The sequence below is a fragment of the Drosophila serrata genome, unplaced genomic scaffold (assembly GCF_035046125.1).
Source record: "Drosophila serrata isolate PLE 108 unplaced genomic scaffold, ASM3504612v1 contig_382, whole genome shotgun sequence".
NCBI classification, from domain to species: domain Eukaryota; kingdom Metazoa; phylum Arthropoda; class Insecta; order Diptera; family Drosophilidae; genus Drosophila; species Drosophila serrata.
In genome coordinates this window covers 3225512-3251830 of record NW_028257280.1, presented here as the reverse complement: position 1 = coordinate 3251830, position 26319 = coordinate 3225512, and the positions used below count along the sequence as shown (strand labels likewise).

General features: G+C 44.2%; 7 protein-coding genes across 48 annotated transcripts in view; 3 read left to right on the top strand and 4 right to left on the bottom strand.

Annotated features, from left to right (window-relative positions):
- The window catches only part of LOC110186464 (uncharacterized), a 34334-nt gene extending 16474 nt beyond the window's left edge, over positions 1–17860 (bottom strand). The window contains exon 1 of the mRNA XM_086840438.1: positions 17473–17860. The gene's annotated coding sequence lies outside the window, so the exon portion shown is untranslated. The remainder of the gene's footprint in view (positions 1–17472) is intronic.
- On the top strand, positions 68–17834 carry sals (sarcomere length short). 41 transcript variants are annotated; one of them, XM_086840403.1, is made up of 9 exons: positions 755–810; positions 4273–5831; positions 13950–14073; positions 14169–14258; positions 14592–15342; positions 16696–16809; positions 16886–17148; positions 17218–17443; positions 17504–17834. In XM_086840403.1, exons 2-9 carry the CDS (start codon positions 4736–4738, stop codon positions 17702–17704), a joined length of 2865 nt encoding a protein of 954 aa, XP_086696529.1. In that variant the 5' UTR covers positions 755–810; positions 4273–4735; the 3' UTR covers positions 17705–17834. The 41 variants fall into 41 exon arrangements, with proteins under 41 accessions (XP_020811342.1, XP_020811340.1, XP_086696529.1 ...); XM_086840409.1 differs by having other exon boundaries at positions 759–810; positions 4564–5831; XM_020955678.2 differs by having other exon boundaries at positions 759–810; positions 4561–5831.
- A 654-nt stretch (positions 17861–18514) lies between the features above and the next one.
- On the bottom strand, positions 18515–19243 carry LOC110186602 (solute carrier family 35 member G1). Its single transcript, XM_020955833.2, has one exon. It carries the CDS (start codon positions 19241–19243, stop codon positions 18515–18517), a length of 729 nt encoding a protein of 242 aa, XP_020811492.2.
- Exd2 (Exonuclease 3'-5' domain-containing 2) lies at positions 19235–22687 on the top strand. The gene is made up of 4 exons (XM_020955921.2): positions 19235–19447; positions 20572–20883; positions 20943–22067; positions 22211–22687. The coding sequence occupies exons 1-4, from the start codon at positions 19242–19244 to the stop codon at positions 22617–22619; spliced, it is 2052 nt and encodes a 683-aa protein (XP_020811580.2). The 5' UTR covers positions 19235–19241; the 3' UTR covers positions 22620–22687.
- Positions 22629–24625, bottom strand: LOC110186657 (apyrase). Its single transcript, XM_020955922.2, has 3 exons — positions 24505–24625; positions 23221–24396; positions 22629–23158 (listed from the first exon to the last, which is right to left on the bottom strand). Exons 2-3 carry the CDS (start codon positions 24189–24191, stop codon positions 22861–22863), a joined length of 1269 nt encoding a protein of 422 aa, XP_020811581.2. The 5' UTR covers positions 24192–24396; positions 24505–24625; the 3' UTR covers positions 22629–22860.
- On the top strand, positions 24603–25509 carry RpL24-like (ribosomal protein L24-like). Its single transcript, XM_020955738.2, has 2 exons — positions 24603–24863; positions 24934–25509. The coding sequence occupies exons 1-2, from the start codon at positions 24783–24785 to the stop codon at positions 25426–25428; spliced, it is 576 nt and encodes a 191-aa protein (XP_020811397.1). The 5' UTR covers positions 24603–24782; the 3' UTR covers positions 25429–25509.
- Positions 25507–26304, bottom strand: Dtd (D-aminoacyl-tRNA deacylase). 2 transcript variants are annotated; one of them, XR_015273365.1, is made up of 4 exons: positions 26160–26280; positions 26007–26101; positions 25707–25939; positions 25507–25652 (listed from the first exon to the last, which is right to left on the bottom strand). XR_015273365.1 is itself a non-coding variant. In XM_020955739.2 (4 exons), the coding sequence occupies exons 1-4, from the start codon at positions 26200–26202 to the stop codon at positions 25543–25545; spliced, it is 477 nt and encodes a 158-aa protein (XP_020811398.1). In that variant the 5' UTR covers positions 26203–26304; the 3' UTR covers positions 25507–25542. The 2 variants fall into 2 exon arrangements, 1 of the variants encoding a protein (XP_020811398.1); XM_020955739.2 differs by having other exon boundaries at positions 26011–26101; positions 26160–26304.
- Between the last annotated feature and the right edge of the window lie 15 nt (positions 26305–26319).

Here is a 26319-nt window from a genome sequence, read left to right as displayed (position 1 = left end):
TCGATTAGCCAATAATTGAGACTATAAATACAACTACGCACCGATCGATCGAATCGATCGATTGCAGCACATCCCAGAAATGTCAACCCACAATTGAGTGAATCGGAGGAACCTACAGCCACTTAGGAGACAATGTAAATATTGAAGAAGATCATTGGAGAGAATCATTTGGAACTGACAGAACGCCGTACAGAAGCACTAATGGGTTTGGACTTTCTAGACGAGTGGTTTTTATCACAGGGTAAGAGAGAGAGAGGTGGTCTCCCCCACCCCTTGTACACCCTCTCCCCGTCCCCCTTGTGTCTCCAAATGAAATTAGCTGCGACGCCCACGACGTCCATGTTGCTAGAGAGAAACTTGCGTAATTGTGGCCCATTCACCGCGAGGAGGCGCCTGATAAGAGCCAACTAATGAGCCAGGAAGGGGCAGCGCGAGGCAGCAGCATCCTTCTTGCCTTGCCTTGCCTTGGTTATTAATAATTCCATTGAACTGCACCTGCCGTAAGGTCAATCCAAGCCGCTCTAACGTCCCTCGGCCCCAAAGACCGAAATGATGCTAAAAATATTCTCCTCTGTCGGTCAACAAAAAATTTTCATTTCACTTCATTATGCTATGCTCTCGCCGAAAAAAAAAAATATCAAAAAAAAAGAGATAATGTAGAGAGAATTCCCCATACAGAGAGAGACGCAGTGAGAGTGAGTCTGTGTGTGAAAAATTTTGAAATTTTTCAGGCATCGCCTGGTTGTTGGAAAATGTATGAATTTAGTTTTTGAAACGCCGTCATAGGCGCTGTTGCCTCCGCTGCTGAAGGTTTATTCTACGCGTGTGTGTGTGTGTGTTTGTGCGGGTGTGCGGGAGTGTGGGTGTTCGTGTATATGTGCGGTGTGTGTCTGTGTGGTGTTTGCGGGTGTCTGACCCAGCAAATATACACACACACACACAGGTGATACATATATGGGACAGATACAACGACGCGAACGAAGTGCAACGCAGCAAACTGCAGCGAAACCGAGCGAATGAACCAATTAATACCCATAATAAAAATCAAAAAAAGAATCTGAAAAATAAATCTGCAAAAATATATCAGAAAAATATCTGAAAAATATCTGCAAAACATCCAAAAAAAAGAGTCCATGAAATATCCACAAAATATATATAAATGAAATTCGTGTACATTTTGGATGGCGAAATGCGCAGCTTTGCTTTTTAGCTCTTGTCACCGACGGCGCGGTCCAATCGATCTAATAAATCTCTCTGGAGGAGCGTTATGAATGGCTATTCCCGAAATATCGCCACCGGGCGATATTTTTAAACACTTGTGTTGACAGGCAATCTTAGGATGAAATATGCTACCGGCCCTGGCATTATTTTCTTACTTTTTTGTACTTGCCATTCCAAATACGAATTCCGCACGACTTTTGAGCCAAATTAGCCAGCGTCTCTCGTTAACAATTTTAATTGAAATTTCATTTTTTCTAGCTCTTTCTCTATCTATTTCTTTTTTCCCTCCTAACAGAGGATGATAGATGCAATGTTGGAATATACAGTAGAACTTTCCTAAAATCGAATTACCAAAAAGTTGCCACAAAAATTGAGAAAAGGAAAGAGACAAACGGAAAGGAAATAAACTTTGGGAGTTGAAGTTTTTATACCCTTGTGGTTTACACTTAAATTAAATGTTCGAATCAGCTAACTAAGCTTAAAATTTGTATTTGTATTTTTTTGATATTTAACGATATTTTTATATGGCAATTTGCTCGAAAAAATCAAAGTTTAAAAAACTCATAACTCAGTCAAAAAAGCTTTAATTTCAATTCTCAAAACGTTCGTTCGTTAGTTTTTCTTAGGTTAATAAATCTGCATACTCAATTCAATATTTACAAAAATTCAAAATTTTGACAATTAAAATTTTCAAAAATTTTAACGATGTAATTTTGAAAAAATTTCAAAATTTTCGTGTTCCTCCAAACATGGCTAGATCAATTAGACTTTTGATGCCGATCAAGAATATATATGATTTATAGGGTCGGAATTGGGTCCTTCAAGCGTTACAAGCTTCTTACTGAAATAATAATACCCTGTATAAAAAGAAAAGTCTTTCTTATGATTCCTTTGGCGTTTCACTGGGGACCTTCAAAGTTTTCTTTAAAAAACTGAAAACTCTTTGGCATGGCTTTTGATTGTTCGTTAGTAGAAAACTGATGAGCTAAAAATGCTTTAAAAATTCATAAATTATTTATAAAACTCTCCAGTTTATAACAGGATACATACATATCCTTTAAACTCCATAGAGAGAACCCTCAAATTAGGCTGGAAAATTCGCGTCATGGACGCTCTGCTGTATGCCTAAGTATAATTTTTATTTGCATGTCATGTTTAATTAACGCCTCCATGATGCAGGAAAGACCGAGAAAGTGTTCCGTCGTTCTGGCAAAAAAATTTGCAATCGGCCCCCGAACGGGAGGAATTGAAATGAATATGGACGACGACATGGACCGGAAGGGGGGGCTGGAAAGCGGCCATGGAAATGGCAATGGAATGAAACAAATTCGGATTTCATTCTGCCTCCTCGCGTTCGCTCTCTCTTCTTTTTTTTGTTTTTACATTTTTTTTTTTTTTTGGGTGGCTTTTCTCCATACACCCCCAGTTTTGTGTACGTTTTGCTGTCTACTTTGTGAAACGAGGCAGTTGAATAAAAACAAAAGCAACAATAAAAGCAGAGCAAAGCGGACGGAAAAGAGAGGCAAAAAAAAGAAAGGAAAATATATCTGACTAAAGACGAGAAAGCGCCAGAGAGATGTGTGTTTCCTTTTATTCTTTTCGATTTGATTCCGCTCTCTCACCCTCTCTTTTTTCGGTTCGGCTTTTCTTTTTTGTTTTTTCCTTTTTTTTGGATTCTCGGCGGCACAAAGAACCTAAAATTAAATATTTTCGCCTTTTACATATCGCAGCCAGTGGCAGAGCAAATCGTTTCTGCTTTTGTTATTGTTGCTCTATTCCCATGCACTCCGCCGCTTGTTGTCTTCTTATTGTTGTTGTTGTTGTTGTTGCTGCTGCTGTTCATTGGAGTGCATATGTACGGACGGACGGAAGGCAACAGCGGACGGACACACATTTAGCTGGACATATTCGCCAGTAGGAGGAACAGTTGTGGTCAAGAGAATAGGATTGCTTATTATATGACGCTACAAATCATTAGAGAATTTTAAAAGGGAATTTATAACACCATTAAGAATCTTATATATTATTTAAGTTGAATTTCTTAAGTTCGTGTGGCAAATAATATTAACTTTCAGAGGCTTCTCTTGACTTCAATGGAATATAAATTATGAAAGCTAATTTTGCGAACCCGAAGTTTGTATACCCTTGCAATTTAATCACGAAAATCTTTATAACTAAGCCAAAAATTCATTAATTTCAATGCGGAAAGCTGTTCTATGCTAGTTTTGATTAGGTTAACAAATCTGTATACTGAATTTGATTTTTAATTTTTAATGAATTTTTGACAATTTTAACGATGTAACCCCTTACATAATTTTGAAAATTTTGAAAAAATTAAATTTCTGCAAGACCTAGCCTGATCGATTTGGCTGTTGATTCTGATCAAGAATATATATGATTTATAGGGTCGGAAATGTCTCCTTCACAGCATTTCAGGCTTCTGACTAAAATAATAATACCTTTCAAGGGTAAAATAAAGTTTTATATATATACCAAAATTCATACATAATTTAGTATCTTAAATCTAGAACCATTTTCAAGAGATTTTCATAATTCTAGTGATATCACATAATAGTATACAGTAAAGTCATTTAACTTTGTATTTGACTGGCATATTTATTTATTTATTTATTTTAACTACCATAACTTTAAAACTTTTGGTGAATAATAATTTGTTTCCACAACTAGACAATCAAAACTTTACCCTGACTACTTTTCTGGACACAACTGTTTTGCTATTTTTGCGTGCGCTTGCAAAAGCATTCCTCGCAGTTGGGATTTGTTGATGTATTCGCCGCTTGTCCCCCCGTGTCCCCTCTAGTTGGCTTCGGTATCCCCCTAAATCTCTATACCCGAATCCATGGATGTCCCTGTCCATGACTATGACACAAAGGCCTACATTCTGTCTCTCGGCGGCAACAGCTAGCAAAGCTAATGAGCGCATTCAGTTAAAAATAACATTGAAAATGAAACATACCCAAATATACACGAATTGAAATGAATTGGATCGGATTGAAAATATCTCAAACAGCTGTTGCTCATCGTCCACAGCGGACCACGAATAAAATGCCCAGCAACAAAAATTCGCGCTGTTAAAAAACGAAACAAAAATAAATACAAATCTATGCAGAACAAAAATACGCGTTAAAAAAAGAATTATCAAAAGTAAAATAGAACTCGGCGGGGCAAAAACAAAAAAAACAAAAAAAAACACAAAAAACCTAGAACAAATTCGAAAAAAAAACGACACGGAAAATCTGAATGAAAGAACTTTTTCGGACAACTTGCGACTCTCCCCCGACGCGGCTGCTAATGTGCAAAGTTTTGTGTTTTCATCAGCAGGAAAAACGTCCGAAAAAAAACCAACGGCAAATTATTTAAAAAGAGTGTGCAAATAGACGGGCGACGACATCGGCCCCAAGAGAATTAAACAGCCGTAAACACCAGGGGAAAAAAGAAAACATAGCAAGCACCAGAAGCGAGAAATCCGGAAAAGTCCCAACGAGAAGTTGCGATGCCTTTTGTGACGCCCCGCACGGGGACGAGCAGTGCAAGCAGTGCACCCGGCGGACGCACCACATTCCGCCCGCCATGGGTGAAGGATGACGGTGGCTCCTCTGCCACGACAAGCTCCACAAAGCCCACCACAACGCCGTGGGCCAAGAAGAACGCCGAGGCCACAACGGCGACCAAGGAAAATGGCGAAAAGTCCACCACAGCCACCAAGCCAAAGGCAACTTCAGTGGCCAAGAAAACCACCACGACGACCGCTGAACCCACCAAAAAGGTAACCGAACCCGTGAAGAAGGTGGCTGAACCCGCCAAAAAGGCGCCTGAGCCAGCCAAGAAGGTGGTGGAGCCCGTGAAGAAATCTTCGCTGGCGGCCAAGAAAGCTCCGGAACCTGTAAGCACCAAGAAAGCGCCCGAACCCGTTAAGAAGGTTACGCCCACCGCAGTGACCAAGAAGCCAGTGGGCACCACCTCGGCACTAAAGAAGAAGAAGGAGCCAACACCACCACCCGAATCCTCATCCGAAGAAGAGGAGAGCGAGGAGGAGGAGGAGGAAGAGACCGAAGAGGAGACCGCATCCGAGGAGGAGGAGGAAGAAACCGAGGAGGAGAGCGAATCCGAGGAGGAGGAAAGCGAAGAGGAGGACACCACCATTGACGAGAAGGTGCCCGAGCACGTCCGGAAGGCCGCCCAGCTGCGTCCCACCACCGTCAACAAGAAGCCGGAGCCAGAAAGTGAGTTGAGCCAACGTTTCACAATGGAAAAGCCCAAGCTGCGCAGCGTGGTTGTCAAGCGGGACAGGTCGCTGAAGAAAATGGCCACCGAGGACGATGACGAGGCCGAGGAGGGTGAGACCGAAGAGGATCGGGAGCGGCGACGACGCTTCAAGCTGGAGAAGCCCAAGCTGCGGCATGTGAAGCGCGAGGAGAAGCCGCTGCCCAGCAAGAGCACCGACGACCTGGCCAAGATCCGGCCCGTGCTCAAGAAGGTACCCAAGATCGATGAGCTCCTCAAGGAGCCCAAGGAGGAGCCCAAGCCCGAGTTCACGACCAAGACCCTGCGCAAAGCGTCCCTGAAGCGAGAGGCGAGCATCAAGAATGGTAAGTGGTCCGATCCGATCGCAGCGATCTCAGCAGCTCCTGTGATGGAACCTAACCCGATGCCCGACTGGATTAACCCCGATTAACCTCTGCAGATGGATCGACTCAACACAAGCGCTGTAAACTATCGCCCCTTTGCTTCCCTAATGGCTAATGTCTAACCCAAAGAGTATTTCTATTTGCTATACGTTAGGGGGAAATATTTTATATATTTTTTGTTGGCCTATTCCGCTTTGGGGACTTTCGTCGGCCCTGGCCAAAAGGCAAGGCCACTGGCCAGTGGCAGAGTGCCGAAAAACAAAACAAAAATAAATGCGTCATCATGGCGTATGAGCGATATGTGCATGAGATTCGCTCAATGGGGATGGGAACGTGAGTGGCCAGTTGAGAGAGTTTATCGAATGTGTCATTGTTTGAATATATATATTCTGGGAGAATATGTTTCACCAAGTTTATATTTTGGCAAACATTAAACGTAGGAGTTTAACGGGGCGTATGAGTGATATGTATCATTAAAGTATCACTTAGGAATGTATAATCTATTACAGTTTAAGTTTTAAATGCTGGGAGCAATGAATAGCACTTGGTGAATATATTTCACTTAGATTTGAGTTTTAAAAATATTTAACTTAAAAGTTTAAAGGGGCGTATGAGTGATATGTGGGTGAGACTGATTTTATCATTAAGGAATGTATAATCTATTACAGTTTATATTGAAAATACATAGAACAACTTGTTTAATCGTTAATATATATTCTTGGTGAATATGATTCACTTAGTTTGGATTTTGGCAAACCTTTAACATATAAGTTTAACAGGGCGTATAAGTGATGTAAAGTAATTTTATCATTAAAGAAAGTATGATCTAGTAGAGTTTAAGTGAATAAGACTTGTTTCGTCACAGATATATTTATTTGTGGTGAATATGTTTCACTTAATTTGGATTTTGACAAAAATGTAGTACGAATGTTTAGCGGGGCGTATGAGTGATATAAGTTGCTTTTACGATTAAAGAAAGTATGACTATAAAGTTTTAAGGTTAAAATACTGGGAACAAGGAAAAACACTTGCTCTTAATTGTTTAAGGTAATTTTCTGGTATTATTATTATCAAAAATTACCAAGTTTGTTTCTTGTTTTATCAAAAGTTTGTCACATGCAGGTTACCCGAGGACTCTCAACTATTGAAAACTTAATCAAAGAAATGTCTCAGAGCGGCCTATTTAAACTTGGTTAAGATCCAAGAGAAGACTTTGCTTTCTTGAAGATACTTTCTTGGTGGAAAGATGTTTTTCACATGAATGTACATACATTTGTATGTGAAACAAAAACAATAGTGAAAGAGTGTTTCGTTTCAATTACACTCTCAAAAAGTTTCGTATTTTTTCTCCCCGAATGCAACCATTATTCAAAAGAAGACTGTTTTAAGAGACTTTTTAGGTCGTTCTCTAAAAGGAGTGGAATTATCATAAAGGGCTTAAAGAATATATTACAGAGCAAAGAAACCTTGTTTTAGTTGATATAAGGAAACTTTTCTTTCTCTTTCTTCTCCTCTTTAAATTCCCCTTGAAATGCTCATTTTCCAGGTAAAATTCACATGCAGGAACAAGTTCTTTCATTTACAAATATGAGCATTTATGTAAATCCCCTCTTTTTTTTTTGCAAAATATAAATCACACATATATTGGTGTTTCCGATGAGCAAAGGTTGTAGTGTAAACACGATGCATATCCCTTTTTAATATCAAACAGAAACGCTTCCCTCACGCTGCCATCAATGTCTGTTACCTGTCGCTCTCAGCCATCGCGGTCTGCTCATTTATAAAAACGCAGGAAAATATACACGAATTGCTGCCAGAGTGCACAAATATTCGCATATAGTTGAGGAATATGCGAATTTATATACTTGAAATGAATGTGTAAAAAAATATATTTCATCAAACAAAAACCACAAAGCGCACACGGACAAGGGACAGTGAGAACAGTGGGAGAAACAAGGCTATAAAGCAATATAAATATCATTTTTTATTTATTAAATTTTAGTGAGTGTTGTGCATTGAGCCGAACGGGGCGCAAAGTGTTTTCCTGCCTGCCAGTTGCGAGTGGGTTTTATTTTGTTGGGGTTTCAATTCCCTTTTCCGGGTAGGATACCATACTCATCACTCCAACCTGCTTTTGGAAGTGCAAACAATACAAAAAGGTATGATGGAGCAAACGTTCTCTAATTCCGTATTTATTGCCACACACACTCTCAACTCTTGAGGAGGCAGTAATTTTGTAATGGACTTTCCTGCCGCGAGGTAGGATTGGTGGAAGAGCAGGAGCAGTAGGAGCAAGGATTCTGCCAGAAAGACAAAAGAGCCTGGACGAATAAACGAATGAATGTGCGTTGCATAAGTATGCCGTCACCTGGCCTCAAAATTGAATTGCAGGAAGCCGCCCCGTGGCCAAGAAGGCCTCAAGTTTCCCCCTGGGGGCAGGCAGGCAACTAAAATGAAGTGAAAAGCTCGTTAGGACCTGGAAAAACGAACGGGATAACCGGGGGAAATAGGGGGCCTAAAGGCTACGTGTGAGGCAGTTAACTTGCCTTTGTCCCCGTCCTAATCAGTGGGCAATAACGTGACCGCAAATGCCTCCTAATCTTGACCGACAAACAAAAGGATCGAAGAGGCGGAGACTGGCCAAAGAGGTCACTAAATAAAATGACCAAAAAAACGTTGTCCGCCAAAAATAAAACAGAGCAACGTTTGTCCTTTTTAAAGCTGTCACCCTATCAAAAAAAAGGAAACAAAAAATACAGACGGCAAGAAAAAAAAGGGAGCAGCAAAGAAGGCCACAAGGAAAAGACGAAGGCGAAACATTTATTTAATGTGTTCAGGGTAAAGTCTGGGCAGGAGGGTCCTCGCCTCAGTGGAGTGGCTGGGAGTGGAGTTTCTTTTTATGGTCTAAGCAAAATTCATGATTATTGCTCATTCTGTCAAAACTACAACATAAAATGGAATGTTTTAAAGCCAGATGAGGAATGGTAAAGAGGCATAAGGACACGGGCAACGGGCAAGAGGACTCCTCCCTAAAAACCCGCAACTATCGAATGATAAAAGGCCAACTTTGGACTCGAATTGGAACTTGGACTTGGAATCCTCAGTGGTGTGAGGGTCGAGCCGAAAGCTGCCAAAGATATATGGGAATGTGCTTGATAGAGTCTAACTAAATGCGCCATTTATATTCAAATATCCGCCACTAAAAAACAAAACGAAATAAAAGACGGCGCTGGCCGCAAGTTACCCTGCCCCTGACCCAGTCTCGAATGTCTTCAAAAGGACCAAAAGCGGCAGGACAAAAATATTTTCTTTTATTTAAATGAGCCTCATCTCTATGTATGCGTGTGTAGATGCGAGACATGTAACGGCTGCGCCCCATTTTTTTTTTTCTTTTTGGGGAAATTCCTAGCCCTGGTTGTCCTTCGTCCTGCTCAGTTTCCTTGCTCCTTTCTTTTCCAGGGTCAAAGGGAATGGATGGGTCTGCTGTCATTAGAAATGTCGACTTTCAATAGGTGCGGGCGATGGCGATGTTTCTCTCTGGGTTCCTGTATATATCCCATCCAACGGAGCATAAAAGATGATTAGGCTCTTTCAAATTTAGAAATAGCGTGGTCAAAATGACGTAAAAGGAAATCGTTCAAAGCTCACACACACACAGAGAGAGAAAGAGTCCCTCATATTGGCCAATAGCTGTTGGCCATAATTATACTGGGCGACAATGAAATGGTTGACTGCATAATTGGATTAGTGTCCCCCCGAAACGATGGCAGAAACAAATCCAAATTGAAATTGAATTTTCTAATTGGACTTAAGGCCCATCACCTAGGGCACAAAGGGAATTAAATGAGGGTTACCGTCGACCGGAAACAGCAAAACCGTTTAATAATCACGAAAGACGTTATTATATTACGAGAATTTGTAGAAATTAAATCAGATTCAAGAAAATAAATGAATGCGGCAACTGTTTCTTACTGAAATTCAGCAGAAAATAACACCTAGAATGAATAATGTGAATGGAGCTTTAGCAAGTAGAATCGCTTTGAAATGTTTACCATTTTGGGGGGAGAACAACATGCATAATTTCAGAGCTAATAGGGTTTCAAATAGTTTGCACAAAATCCTCCCCCTATGTAATCCCTGTTGGCCCTCTATTTTCCACTGGGTTCTGGCCAAGGCAAAACGCTAATCATACGGAGAGAGGAGCTAAGGGGGAACGCAGACGTACTCTCTCCGCCGTGAAATATATGGGCTGGCTGAGCGGTGCTTCATCATGCCCCGGCAGACAATGAAGGAGAGCACCAGCCTGGAAGCTGGGAAGTCACTCATCGGGCGGCAGGCAGCAGTCCATGAGCAGGACTCTACTCTTCCTTGCCCCTTACCATTTCACGAATTATCAGGTACACTACAGGAAAATAATCAAAAATTCAAATGTTTTTGATATGCATTCTGAGTTCATGAACTCATGAACGAAAGCTAGATAAACTAAATACTTTTTAAAAATGCGACGACGGTACTCGCAAAATATAGTGTCAAAACTATACAATTTTATTACTTCAAAAGAAAATTAGATAATTTTTAAATGTAAAGATATATTTTGAAAATCTGTGAAAGGTATATGTATAATTACTGTGTGGTTTCTAAAGAAAATTACTCCTTATAGAAAACTAACATCAGAAAGCCGAAATGAATATTTACTTTTCAGTATTTAATTGAATTTTAGAACCAATCAAAGTTTAAAAAACTCATAACTAGGCCAAAAAGCCAGAAAATTCAATTCAGAAACCATTCCTATGTCAGTTTTGGTTAGCCTAACAAATCTGCATACTTGATTTAAGATTTAAAAACATTCAATTTTTTATAAACTTATTTAAATTTTAACGATGTAACCCCTTATAAAAATATTTAAAAAATTTGTTTTCTTTCTAACATGCCTGGAAAGATTTGCCTGTTGATGCTGATCAATAATATATATGATTTACAGGGTCGGAAATGACTCCTGGTGTGACTTTAAACTAGTAAAGTTTAAGTATATGTTAATGTTTAAAAATATGGAATATGTTCTAATCATATTCCATAATGCATTTTTTTCTACGAATATTGCTCATAAAAAAAGAAGTGTCCGCATAGCCCCATTCATACTTTTTTCAAGACTTCAATAGGTAAAATGCAGCTCAATTAGCTTGTTTTTCCCCAGTGTAATCAGTACCAGTTACCCAGTAACAAGTTCCCCTTTTCCCACTCCATTTTCACCCCACGACTTTGCCAGTTTTTGAAGACCCTGGCACTCCACACTCCAACCCGACTTGATTCAATGACAACGGCAACATTTGTGCATGCATAGAATATTCTGCTGATGATAACACAATGAGCCAGTGGGCGTGGATACCAAGGGGTATTCCATACCCCGGGCAGGAGCAGGAGCAGGAGCAGGAGCAGGAGCAGGAGCAGGAGCAGGAGCAGGAGCAGTAGCTGGAGCAGGAACCGACCCGGGAGTGAGCTCGCAAAATTTATGTTTACATACCCCGCTATTCATTCTGCGACGTCGTAAGTGCGGGCTTTGCGGTATATTAAGTGGGTAGCATCATCTCGGAGCTTGGAGCTCGGAGATCCGATGGAACCCCAACGGCTCCTTTCTACTGGCAGTGCTTGCTTTTTATTTAAATAAGAAATAATTTTGTCGACATGAATGAATGAAGACTTTTATCTGCCCGGCACCCTTCTTCCCTTCTGTTGTTGTTTTGCACATCTTTTGTTTCTTGTTCGCTTCCACTTTTGTTTGCCACTGATTTAGGATTACTGTCCAGGGGGGTTCCGCTCCTGGTGGTTAAGAGGAGCTCCTTTGTCCATAAATTACTAAACCGAATTAAGCGCAACTCACTAAACGCGTCCCTCAATTGGCTGTCCGAAAAGTTGACCACGTATTTTAATCAGAGCTTCCCCCAAAAGCAGTTCATTAACATGCAGACATGGATGGGCTCGGATCAGGTGGCTATGGTGGGAAAAATCCAGGAGGTAACGGAGCTCTAGACAATAATCAAGTTGCTCATTCGCTCTGATTTCATTCAGTAAAGTAACACGAGTTCGGATTAGTTTCCCACCTTCTCCTGCCATCCTCTCTGTGTATATGTATCTGGGTGTTTTCCCCACTTTCCCAGGTGGGGGAGTGGTGTTTCAGACACTAATGCACCGCAAAAGGCAGCCAACCACTTAAAGATTAAGTGCAGATCCAGCCAGGCGCAACCGAGAAACCGAAAAACCAAAAAAGTAAAGGAGGAAGGAGGAAGGAGCCATGAGCCATGAGCTCGGTTTCAGACAAAGGATAAAGCCTTGGGTTTGGGTGGCCTTGGATACCCATCTCCTGTCGACGGGGGTTCACTCAAACAAAGCTAATTAACAGATTTGTCAGCTTTTCATCACTTGGCGGCGCCCTCATTGTTTTCCTCCTCTCTGCTGCGTTGTTTGACTTTTACACTTTTTTAACAACAACAAAAAACGCAGGCCAAAGAAATGCAAAGTATTCGATAAAAAATTAACAAGAAAAAATAATAAAGACTTTTGATATTTGTATGTATGTGTGTGTGGGTGGGATCGAAACTGGAAAACTTTTTCAATTGTTAATTACGAGGCCAACGAGGAAAGACGTTCGACCTCCAAGTTGACTTGGAGCGAAGGGAAGAGAAGAGACCTCTGCCTTGGAAAGTGAACATTGTTAGGCCAACAATTTAAGCGGAAATTTATTAGAAACAGCTGGCTGCAAGGGGTCTTTCCTCGAACACTACCAATCCTAATTGGCCTCGTTAACAGAACACCAAGACGAAGAGTTCGAGTAAGGAAAAAGTACAGCCAGAAGGGTGGAAGAATCTCGCCTCGCCTCAGCCAGTAGAGTTTAAACTAACTTAAACCCAAAGCGACCAAGTGGGAGTGCCAGAGCCGGTCGAGCGCAACCCGACAAAGTAAAAAATGCAATCAAAGTTTTGTGCCCCAACCGTCCGTCCGTCCGTCCGTCCGTCCGTTCACCGAATTGAATGGTGTTAAGGCAATAAAACACCATCAAAGCCAGGTCCAGGACGAGACCGAGGACGAGGACGAAGACGAGGATGAGGCACTAACTTTTCAATCTCTGCTGCAACTTCCGACAGAGACAGCCATGTGTCTGGGATTCCACCCTCACCCATGGCAGCACTACACTGCTATTAATTGTTTTGCTATAGTTTGAACAATAGATAAAGAAAAGGTATCTATTATTATAATGTTTCGTTTCAGATTGAAAAAGTAGAATTAAAAAGTATACAGTTTCACCTATGTAAATCCTTATCATTTTTCGGAGAATTACTGTATAATTAAATACATTTTAAATGCGGGTCTAAAGTATATGTTTTTAAAAACAAAACTAAAGAACCATTGCATTTTATTCTAAGTGACCTTTATGGCATTCTTTTAGATACACATTGACTTGATTTAACGTATTCTTAAGAAAGGAGATTTTAAATTAAATAATAATTAAAAGGGAAAGATATATTAAAAAGGACCAAAGATATATTACACCTAACGAAAGGAAACTCTCTAAAAACTTAATAAAACTACCCCAAAATTCTTCCAACTGCATCAAATACTTGGCTAAATATATTTAGTATTGTACATTTTGCGAGTGAATAAATCGAATGCCTTAAAAATTCTGGGGTTTAATGCCTTTTTTAAGTGCATTCCTGCACCATTCCTTCTCTTTTACCCTCGATTGATATGTATGGCGGAACTTTGGCCAGAAAGCACAGCTAAACAGGGTGGCCGGCAAAATAGCAGAGCCCAGCGGGGGCCGAAAGAAGAACAGCAAACAAGAACAACTGACACAAATTGCAAACTCATTAAATTAAAATTATATTTAATAACCGCGAGTGCACGCAGCCAGCGCCCGGCGATTTGCACTAATGCCCAGCGACCAGTCCTCGCCTCGGCCCCACTAGCAGCGTGCAGCGAGCACCATGCCTCATGCCTCATGCCACGTGCCCCTATTCCGGCAAAGAATAACCCCCAACCCAACTGGGTGCATTCCTGGTTCTCTTTGTTTTTGTTCCTTTCCAGTTCCCGCCCCACCGCCGCTGCCCTCGTTGGTGCCCAAGGCTCCGCCACCGCCACCTCCGCCTCTGGCACCCGGCGAGAAGCGAGAACTCACCAGCACGCAAAAGGAGACACTCGAGAAGCTCAGGTGAGTGCATAGCGACCCCTGACTCCCAAACCCTGATCTCTTCCCTGAGTACCCTTTTAAGGATGACCATAATTCCGATTCGCTTCGATTCGCAGGACACGACCTAGAAGGCGCCCGGACTGGTCCGAGATGATGAAGGAGGTGGAGAGCGGCAGGAAGCTGCGCCATGTGGCCTGCAACGATAGGTGGGTATTAACCGGCGGGTAATCCCAGCCGGATTACACAAGTAGTCGCAGATTGCAACACTCCCAAAAATTAAAAAACTAACTAGGGCGGAAGGTAAAGGTAAACAAAAGCGTTGAAACTTTTAATGCCAAGCTTTGCCATGTTTACACAGTTAACTTTTTTGGCCAAAAAGAGAAGACTGCTAAATAGTTTTGTAATTAAAAATTAAATATAAAGAGCAAATAAGACGAATAACTCACGAAAGCAGGTGAAGTTTGCGTCTGAAATGGACAACTTTAAGAGAAAATTGTCTGAAAGGTGCTTATGATTACTTAATTCCCTCTCTTCCGCAGATCTCAGCCCATCTTAACCTGCAAATCGATGACCAAAGTGGATGACAAGTTTATCTACGAAACGGAAAAGGACAACTCGCACAACAAACTGCTTAAGCAGATCCAAGGTGGCATCAAGCTCAAGCCCACACGCACCAATGATCGCAGCAAGCCCGTCCTGGATGGTCTCCGCAAGTTCCGCCGCCAGATGACCATCGAGGAGCAGCTGCAAAAGTCGCAGTCCAAAATCAATATGCTCAGTGAGGCTCCCAGTAGCCATGCCCTTGGCCCAGGTAGTAACACCGCTTTGGGAGCCGGCGGATCTCGTCCCAGCATCGTGTCCGCAATGTCCATTGACGAGGAGAGTCCCGACGAGCTGGATGACATCGATAAGATCCGTGACGATCTGCAGAGCACCAAGCAGATGCTGGCTTTGGAGCTGCGAAATCGTGAGGCTCAGGAACGTGAGAACAAAAAGCTGCTGGCCAAGATCCGCACCCTGGAGACCGAACTGGAGCGAGAAAAGTCTCGCGAGAAGAACCTGGAGTATGGTTCCAACGTGATCGTGGCCACCATGGATCCCACGCCCACCGCTGAACAGACCTTTGTGAACAGCCTGAAGCGAGAGGTTGAGGATGCACGCAAGGTGTCCAAGGAGGTGGAGCAGAACTACAAGAGCACCAGCGAGCAGCTGGTGGAGGCCAAGACCGAGGTGGAGGAGCAGCGCCGCCAGATCCAGCTGCTCGAGCGCAAGTTGGCAGCTGCCCTGAAGGTAAGTTGGTGTTTCGGATTACATTTGAGGATGTGGATGGAATGGATGTTGCTCAAAGTGTTGTCAGTTGAGACTGGAAATGCGTTTTAGGTTTGAATTTTTGGGTTTAACCTTTCCTAACATACTATTAACCCTTTCCCTATCATACTCTTGCAGAAGCTATACAGGAAATTCTTATGTCCGTCTGCTTAGAAACATTTTAAAAATTATTACACATTTCAAAAAACTATTGCTAATGAGTCTGCAAGGGTATGCCAGGCATCGGTACCCGAGGCTAGACATCCTTTCTTGTTTTTAGTGTCGTCGGGGCCGGGTCGCTGCATCCGCTGAGGGCGGAAAGTAGACGGGAGCAGCTAACGAAGCCATCGCAATCTGTAGTTACCACTTAGTGTCCCTACTTTAGTTGTCCTTAGAAGCTATTGTAGCCGGAGAAACAGATCAGCTGACAACACTTGACACCAGTCTAGGATGGGTCTGGGAATGGACCACCAACCAGGGGCACCTCACCTCACCTCACCTTTTACAGCCTGTATAAACTCCGCAATTTTCCATTATTGACTCTGGTCTGCACACAAAGCCTTTGACCTTATTATAATTGGTCAGAAATTTTCACAGAATTACTAACAACAAAGAGAGCAATCTCTAATTTCGGAAGTCATGCATTTAATTAAAACAATGTTTGAGCTTTAAAGTATGAAGACTTTGAATTTTAGCACAATCAGAAGGAATTTGCTGTGCAGCACAAATATTTTCATGAAATTGACGCAGGGTTTCCCTTAAATATGTTTGTCTAGAAACAACAAAGTAATGAATATTTTTTGGGTCAATTAACACAATATGAAGTTGTGGCGTAAAGTCTGGCAAAGGCGATTGGAATGGAATATTTTTTGTTCTAGATAGAGTTTGTATATTTTGTTTCATCAGTAAATTCCCTGTTTTAAGAAATTTCACAGAGGGCAAACGAAAGAGTAACTCTTTCAATATCGATGAAAACCGATATTTTTAGGGTTTTAAGTGTAAAGAAAAACTCTCATGAAAGTTCTGTAAAACACCAAAAGTTACTCATTTTCCGATTAAAGGATTAAGAGACAGAAATTTCTTAAATTTATAAAAATAGTTCAAGGACTACGTTTGCAGACCACCTAAAAAACCACTCTTACGACACGCATGCTGCATGCCGACAGAACAAACTTCCCAGATTCCGCCCAGACCTAAAGCGGTTTTATAACCCGTTGAGGACATGCCCAGACCCGTCCCATCCTCTGCCCATGGAAGCTTTCGCGCTCTTGCACTCTGCAGCCGACTCCGCAGCAAAACTAACCGATTAACCTGTGTTGACGCTCTCTTGCCAAGGCGACACCAAGCACTAACAGACCGCACATTAGTAATTGCTTTGCTTACGACGACGACGACGACTACGACGACGATTGCTTCCACTATGATCACTACCGCTCAGCAAGGCACCAGGTAAACCCAAGCCCCGCCAGCGACGCCCTCACTAATCCGTATTTCTCGTGTACTCTCCATTTCCCGTTCTGCCCAGGGCGGTGGATCTATGGATGGATCGCGACGTCCCAGCGATGCCAACTTCGGGCGTGACAGCTCGCCAGAACTGGAGCTGGAGGTCAGCGAAAGCGATCCGGATGAGCCGGAGGAGAAGAAGACGGAGCGCAGGGAGCGGCGGTCCGGCAAGGAGCTGAAGGTGCTGCGCAGCAAGCTAACCAAGCTGAAGGTCAAGGAGGAGGCAGCCAAGAAGGAGAAGGATGCCCTCAAGCAGGCCATGAAGAAGAACCATGTGATTCTCAAGTGAGTACAGCCTATGGAAAACTTCAACTAGGAAGGATTCTGTAACAAATTACTGGATTACCTTGACAGGGAGGAGAACAAGAAGTTCAAGAAGCTGGAGAAGGAGGTCCAGAAGATGGCTGCCTCAATGAAACTAGACGAAGACGACGTAGATGGCGAGGAGAAGGACGAGGACGAGGAAGAGCCCGAGGAGAAGGACGAGAGCGAAGAGGAGGAAGAGGAGTCCGACGACGAGTCCGAGGAATCGGAGTCTGAGGCCAGCGAAGCGGAGACGGGCAGTGAGTCCGAGCCGGAGGTAAATATTACTGTTTTTGTTCAACTTACCTGTATTTATATTCCGGATATTTCCTTCAAGGACTCGCCGAACTCCGTGAAGAAGGCAAATGTGGAGCCGCGGGTGAAGAAGCACGAGAGCCGGTTTGCCGCAATGAAGAAGTGCAATGTGCTGCTCCAGGCGAACGTCGACAATTTGCAGGATCAAATTGTACAGGTGCGATCGCGGGCCACCAACTTGCAGGACGAACTGGATGCGGTTATTGCCGATCTGGGCTTTTAGTCGCTGCTGCTTGTTTGCTCTTTAAGTATCCCTTTCCGTTCCTTGCCCTGTTTTTCGAGTGTGTGTCCGTGTTGCCGGAAAATTATTATTTTTCTGATATAAACAAACAATAATAAACAAAAAAACAAAACACTTGGCTAGAGATGGAACAAAATCGATAAGTATCGAACAATATGCTAAAGAAAAAAGAGGTGGGAAACTTAACTAAACGAAACAAAACTCACAGCACCAGTCTGGTAACGCCGTTCAGTTAATGTTGAACCCTTCACAAGACGTTAAGAATTCTTCGGAAATTGCTTGCTTTAATGCTTGCAATTAAAATAGGTTTTTATGCGAATATAATGGAAGCAGCGCAAAATAAAATAGAAGCCATTTTTTCCTTGTGATTTCTGGCGCCGCCAAGAGCGCTTTAAGGATTGTTTAAGTACCAGCTCCTGCGAACTGTAGCACCTTCGCAAAAATAAATATTTTAAAATTGCCCGCCAAAATTTCTTTTACATCTCTAAATGAAAATTATTTACTCATAAGTCGTATTTATTATAGTATTTGTAAGCATGTATAACAATGTACAAAACAACAAATCGGCGAAATTGGCTAAACTAAACGCGCACTACGAGTATTTTCATTAAGAGTGGAGTGGATATCACGCGATCCGTCTTCATTTTTTGATTAAACTACAATCTGAGCCTTGATATAAGTTAAGTCTACGGTGAATGAACTGGTTCGATGCCTGGTTCTGGCAGGGATTAGGTGAGAACGATGGTGAGACGGGGAGAAACCGCGAACTTCGTCTATCGATGTGTTACACTTTTATTCCAGAAGGATGAGTCTGAACCGCTTCCGCAGCGAGGACTCACGTGGGAGAGTGCCCGCCCACTTCTTAAGGGCCGTCAGCACCACAGATCCCATAACCATGACGGCACCCACCAGGGAATAGGCGGTGGGAGTCTCCCCAAAGAAGAGCATCTGCCAGACGAAAGCGAAGACGATGTCCGCACAGCGGGCAATGGCCACCGGTCCGGCCTGTTCGATCTGCAGCGAGAGGGTAAGCAGGATCTGGCCCAGAAAGCTGAACACGCCCAGGACCACAACCAGCCAGCGATCTCGTCCGCAGCTGGGCCAGCATACAGCTCCGATGGAACCGCACACGATAAGGGTGTAGACAAGAGCGATGGTTCCGAAATTGGTCATAATCACGGAGAAGTGCAAGTTCTTCAATGCCCGCAGCAATATGTAGACGTTGGCGCCAAAGAGCGTGGACGAGATGGCGGCCACCGGTCCCCAGATGTCGTACGTCTTGCCAGACACATCCTCACTCTCGCCCGAGCCGCCGAAGAAGAACGGCGGTCTGGTGATGAGGACCACTCCCACCAGCGTTAGGTTGATGGTCAGCACATTGAACAGCGTGCATGGCTCCTTGAGGAAGGCACGCGCAAAAATGGCCACGAAGACGGGCGTGGAGAAGATGATGACGCTGGCGTCCGCCAAGGGCATGTGTCGAAAGGCATAGAAGCTGAGCATCAAGCCCGTGGTGCCCATGAAGCACCGCAGCAGCAGGATGACCCGCTTGCCCTCCGGAAACACCGGCTGTCGAGTGTATATCAGGATCGGAAGCGCCGGCAACAGCACGCCCACGAAGCGGAAGGAGGCCAGCTCCATGGGATTCACGTCCACCAGTCCTTTGACAATCACCGAGCAGAGGGAGAAGAAGAGGGAGGAGAGTGTCGCCAGCAGGATGCCGAGGTAAGGACAATTGGCACCGAGACGCCGCTGCAGACGCTCTAGCCATCGGGGTGCTGGGTCGGGGGGCGGGGCACTCTCCTGGAACTGCTGCAGCTCCAGATTCTCCGGCATTTTTATGGTTTCTCAGCTAAAATCTATCCTTTTAAAATTTCAGCATCCTGAAAGCATTTGCATTAGTATGTGTACGGATTTTTGGGTATGTGTGTTTGTGCGTGAACCAACGGTTTTTGTGTCTCACCTGCACTGAAAAAATCGATTTGGTTGGCTGCTTTCCCTTATTTGCGCTCCTGCCTGCTCGCTGCTGCGCCTTTTCTCAAGCTTCACATGCACATCGCTTCCCCGCCGCCCGTTTCACAGAGTTTTATTCATTGTTTGCTCGCGGCGTTTATATTTAATTAAACATTTTATCTTTTTGCAAACGGCGATTGGCAAAAGCCTGTGAACCAGTGCTGCCACCCCTCAAACTTATACTTGGCTGAAAGTGCTGCCAGCCTGCAGGATATGCCTGTATAACGGTTTATTTTACGATTTTCTCAGATTTACTTTTTTATTTTATTAAAATCATTTAAAATAACCGTATTATTTCAGATTTGGTGTAAAACAAATATAAAATAAAATAAATAGAACAGAGTTAATTAAGTTTCTGTCTATCTACACTACCCCAGAAAATTAAAATACAAACAAGAATGGAAGCTAACTTCGGCACGACAATGTTTTTATACCTTTGATGTTTATAAATTAGAACTTATCCAATTTCGTCAAGTGAATATAATAACTAACACAAATTTTAGAAAACATATACATATACAAATCATAAAAATTTAACTATACAAATAGTATATATTATTTTACAGTTACTTCTTTATATTTTACATTTTCTTCTTTATGATAGTATTCAAAATTTTATAAAACTAAAATCAAAATTCTAAACAATTAAAAATTGCATTTTCTCTAAAAACATGTTAAAATAGAAAGAAGTTATTTGTAAAATATTTTTTAAGGTTCCCATGATACAGTCGTTTTATCCGTCCTCTTCATATTTATATACTGTTGAGAGTGTACTTCCGGAAATATATAAATATACATATATCCATTCGAATTCATTTTAATTTAACTTCATAAAGTTTATTTACAAACAAACAGCTGGCTTCAGCTGTCAGTGAGAGATTTTCGCATCTCAATTTAATTTATTTGGTCACACTGGTTACCGAGAAGAAAACAATGAGCAAGGAACCGGGAGTAGTGAGCACCCGAAAATGGGCTATTGTGGCCGCCGGTGTGGGCCTGGTCTACGTACTGGTGCGGCACAGGCAAAAGATCCTGATTCCCCTGCGTCGTATATTGCCCACCGGCAGTTGGCTGCCCCACCGGCGCATAGAAATCATAAATTCCGTTCAGGATCCATCCACGCAATGGGTTATCAATGAGCTGAAACAGTGAGTAACACGTTAGGCTTCTTATGAAATTCAATGCCTTACTCTAAGCTTCACTTCAGACACTGCCAGAGCTTCAGGGTCTTGGGATTCGATTGCGAATGGATCACGGTGGGCGGTACCCGGCGACCTGTGGCACTTCTCCAACTCAGCTCTCATCGGGGGCTGTGCGCCCTTTTTCGCCTGTGCCACATGAAACAGATACCCAAGGACCTGCGGGAGTTGCTGGAGGATGATGCTGTCATTAAAGTGGGTGTGGCCCCGCAGGAGGACGCCGCGAAGCTATCACATGACTATGGAGTGGGAGTGGCCAGCACCCTGGATCTGCGCTTCCTGTGCGTTATGGCGGGACACAAGCCCGAGGGCCTGGGGAAGTTGTCGCAGACACACCTGAACTATACTTTGGATAAGAACTGGCGCCTGGCCTGCTCCAACTGGGAGGCCAAGCAGCTGGAGCCAGCTCAACTAAATTATGCCGCCAACGATGCCCTGGTGGCCGTGGCTATTTATCAAAAGCTCTCGAGGGATCTGGAGCCAAGAAATTTCTGGGACCGCCGATCATTGAACGATCAAATGCTGCACAACAAGTTTGAACCCTTTCTGGACGTGGACTTTACGAAGGGTTTCTCGCTCAACGTCACCGGCAGCGGAGTCACTCGCACGAAAAACACTGGTCCCTCAAAGTCGAAGAAACTGCTGCCCAAGAAGCAGCCATGCCGAACAATGTCCACCCAATCGAAGACCTATGACAACTGCTTGCTCCAGGCGCCCGATGGCGAACTCCTTTGCACTATAGACAAACGCAAGGCGTCCTGGTACTTGGATCAAAATCTTGGTACTCAAATCAGCGAGGAACCGTTCACAGTGCGCCTGAACTTTGAGCCAGCGGGTCGGGCGGTGGGGGATGTGGGCCGCTACTATCAAACGCCCAAGGAGAATCAGTGCGTCGTTTGCGGCGATCGGGATGCCTATATACGAAAGAATGTGGTGCCAAGAGAGTACAGGAAGCACTTTCCGCTGGTCATGAAGTCACACACCTCACACGACGTGCTGCTTTTGTGTCCCACCTGCCATCAGTTGAGCAATATATCTGATCTACGGATACGCACCAAGTTGGCTGTTCAGTGCGATGCTCCTTTTAAGAATGGAGAAGGACACGAGAAGTATCGAGTTGATCCGGAGCTGCGGTGAGTACTGCTACACGAGTGCTTGGGAAAAGAAGTATCTCTCTGCAGCTATCTTATTTAATCAGCAGAGTTTCACATCACTATTGTAACATTATCCATATTGTATGTAGTGTTTTTCTTAAACAATTTCATTCCCCTTTCAGACGGGTCCAATCTGCTGGCAATGCTCTACTCCAACACGGCTCAAAAATACCCGCAACAAAGGTGGCCGAAATGCGTAAAACCCTGCTCGATTTCTACACGGACTACACTGAGATAACAGAGGAGCTTCTGCGACAGGCGGCTAACGTGGAATACCGAGTGGAGAACACAGACTTTTGCCAGCATGGAGAGCGGGTGGTGGAACGCTACCGCAACCAGTTTGGTGGCCTTGTGGAGCTGGAGCGACTGTGGCGAGAGCACTTCCTGCACGCCATGCAGCCGCGCTTTCTGCCCGATCTGTGGAATGTCAACCACAACGCCGACCGCCTGGAGGTGCGAGCTAGCGAGGGACGCGTGGACGAGGCCGATTTACAGGTGGCAGGAGTAGATGTGAGACCCAAGGTCGACTGATCAAGTGCCTTTTTAAGTTTATGCCGAGGGCTTTGTACGTTTTTTAATTAAATTTCATTAAACATAAACTAAAATTTGATTTGTGCTATGGTACAAAGACAAGACAAGGAGTCACGGGTCATGATGAGGCAGATAAGAGCTGAGCATCCCTTGACTAACTATAAATATTAAACTTATTTTATATGGGCATTAATACATTATGTACACGCTTGGAACTGGAGCTGAGTTGAGCTGACTCGAGCTAAATGAACTCAAAGCCCTCGTATTTGTACTCCGTCTCGATCCGCACCTCGGGCAACAGCGTCCTGCCCGTCGTATCGAAGGCTGTGATGAAGGTAGCAGTTTTGCCATTCAGTTCCTCTGATTTCAGGGCCACAATGATGGAATCATCGGTGCCGGGCAGGAATTTAAAGCTGGAGAACCCATGCGTGGGCATTGTGTTCTCAGGATCAAGCCGCACGGTCTCGATCTGAGTAAAGCTTTCGTCGGCAGAGACCAGGACATTACAGCCCATGTGCTCATCCTTGGTTTCGTTGTATCTGTAACAAATGCAACAATTAGTAGGCAAAGTAGAGAATCATTTGTAAGCACCGAGCCCTACTTGTCTTTGGAACATCGTCGTGGCAGAAAGAACCAACGCTTCTTTTCCTCCGACCATGCGCCACTCTCATGGATCATGTAGCCCGGCCAGGAAATCTGCTGAGACTGCAGCCGGAGCTGCTTGAAGTTGTCCACCCAGTTTAGGGAGCGCACCTCTCCTCCAGTTGTTATTGCCTTCACGTACATGGGATTGTAGTTCTCAAAGTCGCCCGCACTCGTCGTCCACTCCTTGCCCATGGAACCGACGTAAAGCGTTTCCTGCTTTACCGTGGCCCATTCGGACTTAAACCCCTTGGCATTGTGCCCGTCGCCATCCAGCAGAATCACCCAGGGAATGGGCTTGTCGTTAACTATTTCGTATATTAATCCGGTACGATCGTCGAAGCTGAGCAGGCGGCCGTTAAATGTCACCAGCTCGGAAAGCTCCATTCCACGGCCCTTGAGGGCAAATGCAGATTCGAGGACTGTGGGCGCCCCATCATCCCAACTGATTTGAATTTCCGCCTTGGCCACCGTGTATGTGAGGTAGCCCTTCTTGAGGTAACTCCGCCATGTAGTGCTGCCGTCTGTCTTCTTTAACTTGGAATTGGTATCCAAGTCGGCAATCATGGCTATCCGGTAGTTGATCACCCCGCCACGCAGCACCATCGGGGGCGTGAGTGGATATGTGGCATTGTAGGTATGGCCCACCGGCCCATTGTCTAGGCTGCGGGCATTTGCGAAGCTGCGACGTAGCCAGTAGCCGTCGGAGGACGACTGCGAGCCCTGGCGTGCAAAGTAGAAGAGCAGGATCAGACCAAGGGCGCAGGCTATCAGCAAGGCGAAGTGGTAGTTGAAGCGCACCGTCCGATTCCCGATCCTATACGTGGGCGTCCGCAGGGCCGACCGCCAGTCGCGCATATACATGGCGCGCGGCGAGTGATCCGCGAGTTCCCGTTCCTTGTAGACGAAAGCGGGGCTCTGGCTCTGCATCTAGCTGGTCGCACGTCAGCAAGATCTCGGCGGTGAGCGGTGATGTGTCGAATTTTCTTCGTCTGTGGACTTTTGTTTGGATGCTGGTATGGTGTGCCCGTTGCAGCCGCAGGTACACAGCTGGCGGTACAGCTGTTAGCTGAGCACAGTCGCTAATCGATGTTTCGATATTTTCTTTACTACCAACGATGATTTTACAACTTCACTAAATGAGTGAAACAAAAAATGAAATGAATACACTAATTAATTTATGTAATGGCCGAATTGTTTTACGAATTTTTCATAGCTAACGAAATTATCGAAAGAAAATCACCTGTTGATTTTGCATTTGGCTTTATAGAAACATATCTGCACTATTTTAAAACCAGTATTATGCTTTATATAATACATAATAGAAATCTACGAGTATATATATTATTATTATACACACGAGTAATAAATTATCAATATTCTTTGGTTCATATCGATGCCTATTCGATAAATCGACAAATGGTCACACTTCTATGTATATTTTTCTTCTTCTTCAGCGGCACACGTGCTAGCTGCTTGCGTTTTGTTTTTTTCGTAAATTATTCGTCGTAATTTGCGAAAATGCGCATCGAAACGTGTTATTTTTGCTCCAGCAAGATATACCCTGGCCACGGGGTGAACTTCGTTCGAAATGATTGCAAGGTAAGAAGAATTTACTTCCGTGTGAGCCAGTTATCAGATGTTTATTGTGGTTCCCTCTTTGTGTCTGAAGATCTTCAAGTTCTGTCGGGGCAAGTGCCACAAGGCCTTCAAGCGGAAGAAGAACCCCCGCAAGGTCGGCTGGACTAAGGCGCACCGCAAGGCCGCTGGAAAGGAGCTGGCCATCGATCCCAGCTTCGAGTTTGAGAAGCGTCGCAACGTACCCATTAAATACAGCCGTGAGACGTGGGAGAAGGCGCTGGTGGCCATCAAGCGAGTGACGGCCATCAAGAAGCGTCGCACCGACCACTTTGTTATGGAGCGCCTCCGCAAGGGACGCGAGATGGAAATCAATATGGACGTCAAGGATGTGCAGCGCAACATGTCCCTCATTCGTTCGCCAGCCGCTGGCCTCAAGGAGCGACGCGCCAAGGAGGAGGCCGAGGAGGCTGCCCTCATGGAGGAGGATCTGCCCGAGGAGAAGATCACCTACGTGGATGCGCGCGAGCTCGAGAAGAGGCTCGAGGAGGGAATGGGAATCGAGGATCTGGAGATGTTAGAAGCCTAGGGACTCGTACACTGATTTTAGTTTTAGGACGCTTGCTATATAAAATACATAACATTAAAATAAAAACCCCGTGGTACATAAGTGTGGTGTGTGCGTCGCCTTTATTTCTGGGCCTCACTTATCCACTCCCTCGTCAGGTTGCTTTTTCTCCGGCGATTCCAGATTGATGGTCACGGGTCCGTCGTTCTCTATGTGCACCTGCATGTAGGCTCCGAACTTACCATCTATTGGAGGAAACAGGATTAAGATCTGCAGAAAGAACCTACAGTTAGACCCACCTTTAATCTTGCTGCTGTCGTAGGACTGCCCTAGGCGGTCTAAGAATTGATTGTACAGCTGCTGGGCCTCCTCGCCCTTCATGGCTGCCGAGAAATCTGGCTTGTTACCCTTCAACCGGTGGTATAGTGTGAACTGCGACACGCAGAGGATCTCCAGATTCAAGTCCTTGACGGACTTCTGCCACCGCTTGCCCTCCTCTTCGAATAAACGCAGGGCCAGAATCTTGCGAACCCTAAAAACGGAATTATGGTGTCAAAACATTTACGGATGGGAATTCTCTTTGCAGTAATGGGAATTACCTACAGGTAGTCGACATCTGCGGCGGTATCACTGGCCTTTATACCCACCAGCACACACAGGCCCGGTCCGATTGAGGACACCAGCTCATCTAGCACTAAAGAAAAGTGTTGTCAGCGATTCAATCGGTGTTATCATTTTCAGTCCAAACATACCCGTCACTTTGGCGGCCCTAACCCTTTGTATAACCGCCCGCATTGCTCTAATTTACTATATATTCTCAACTCAAATCGGTTCAGAGCATTGTCTCTATGGAAACAGTGCTAAAAAGTACCCCAAGATCAGTGTTGGGAACCATTTGAGAAATTCAAATGC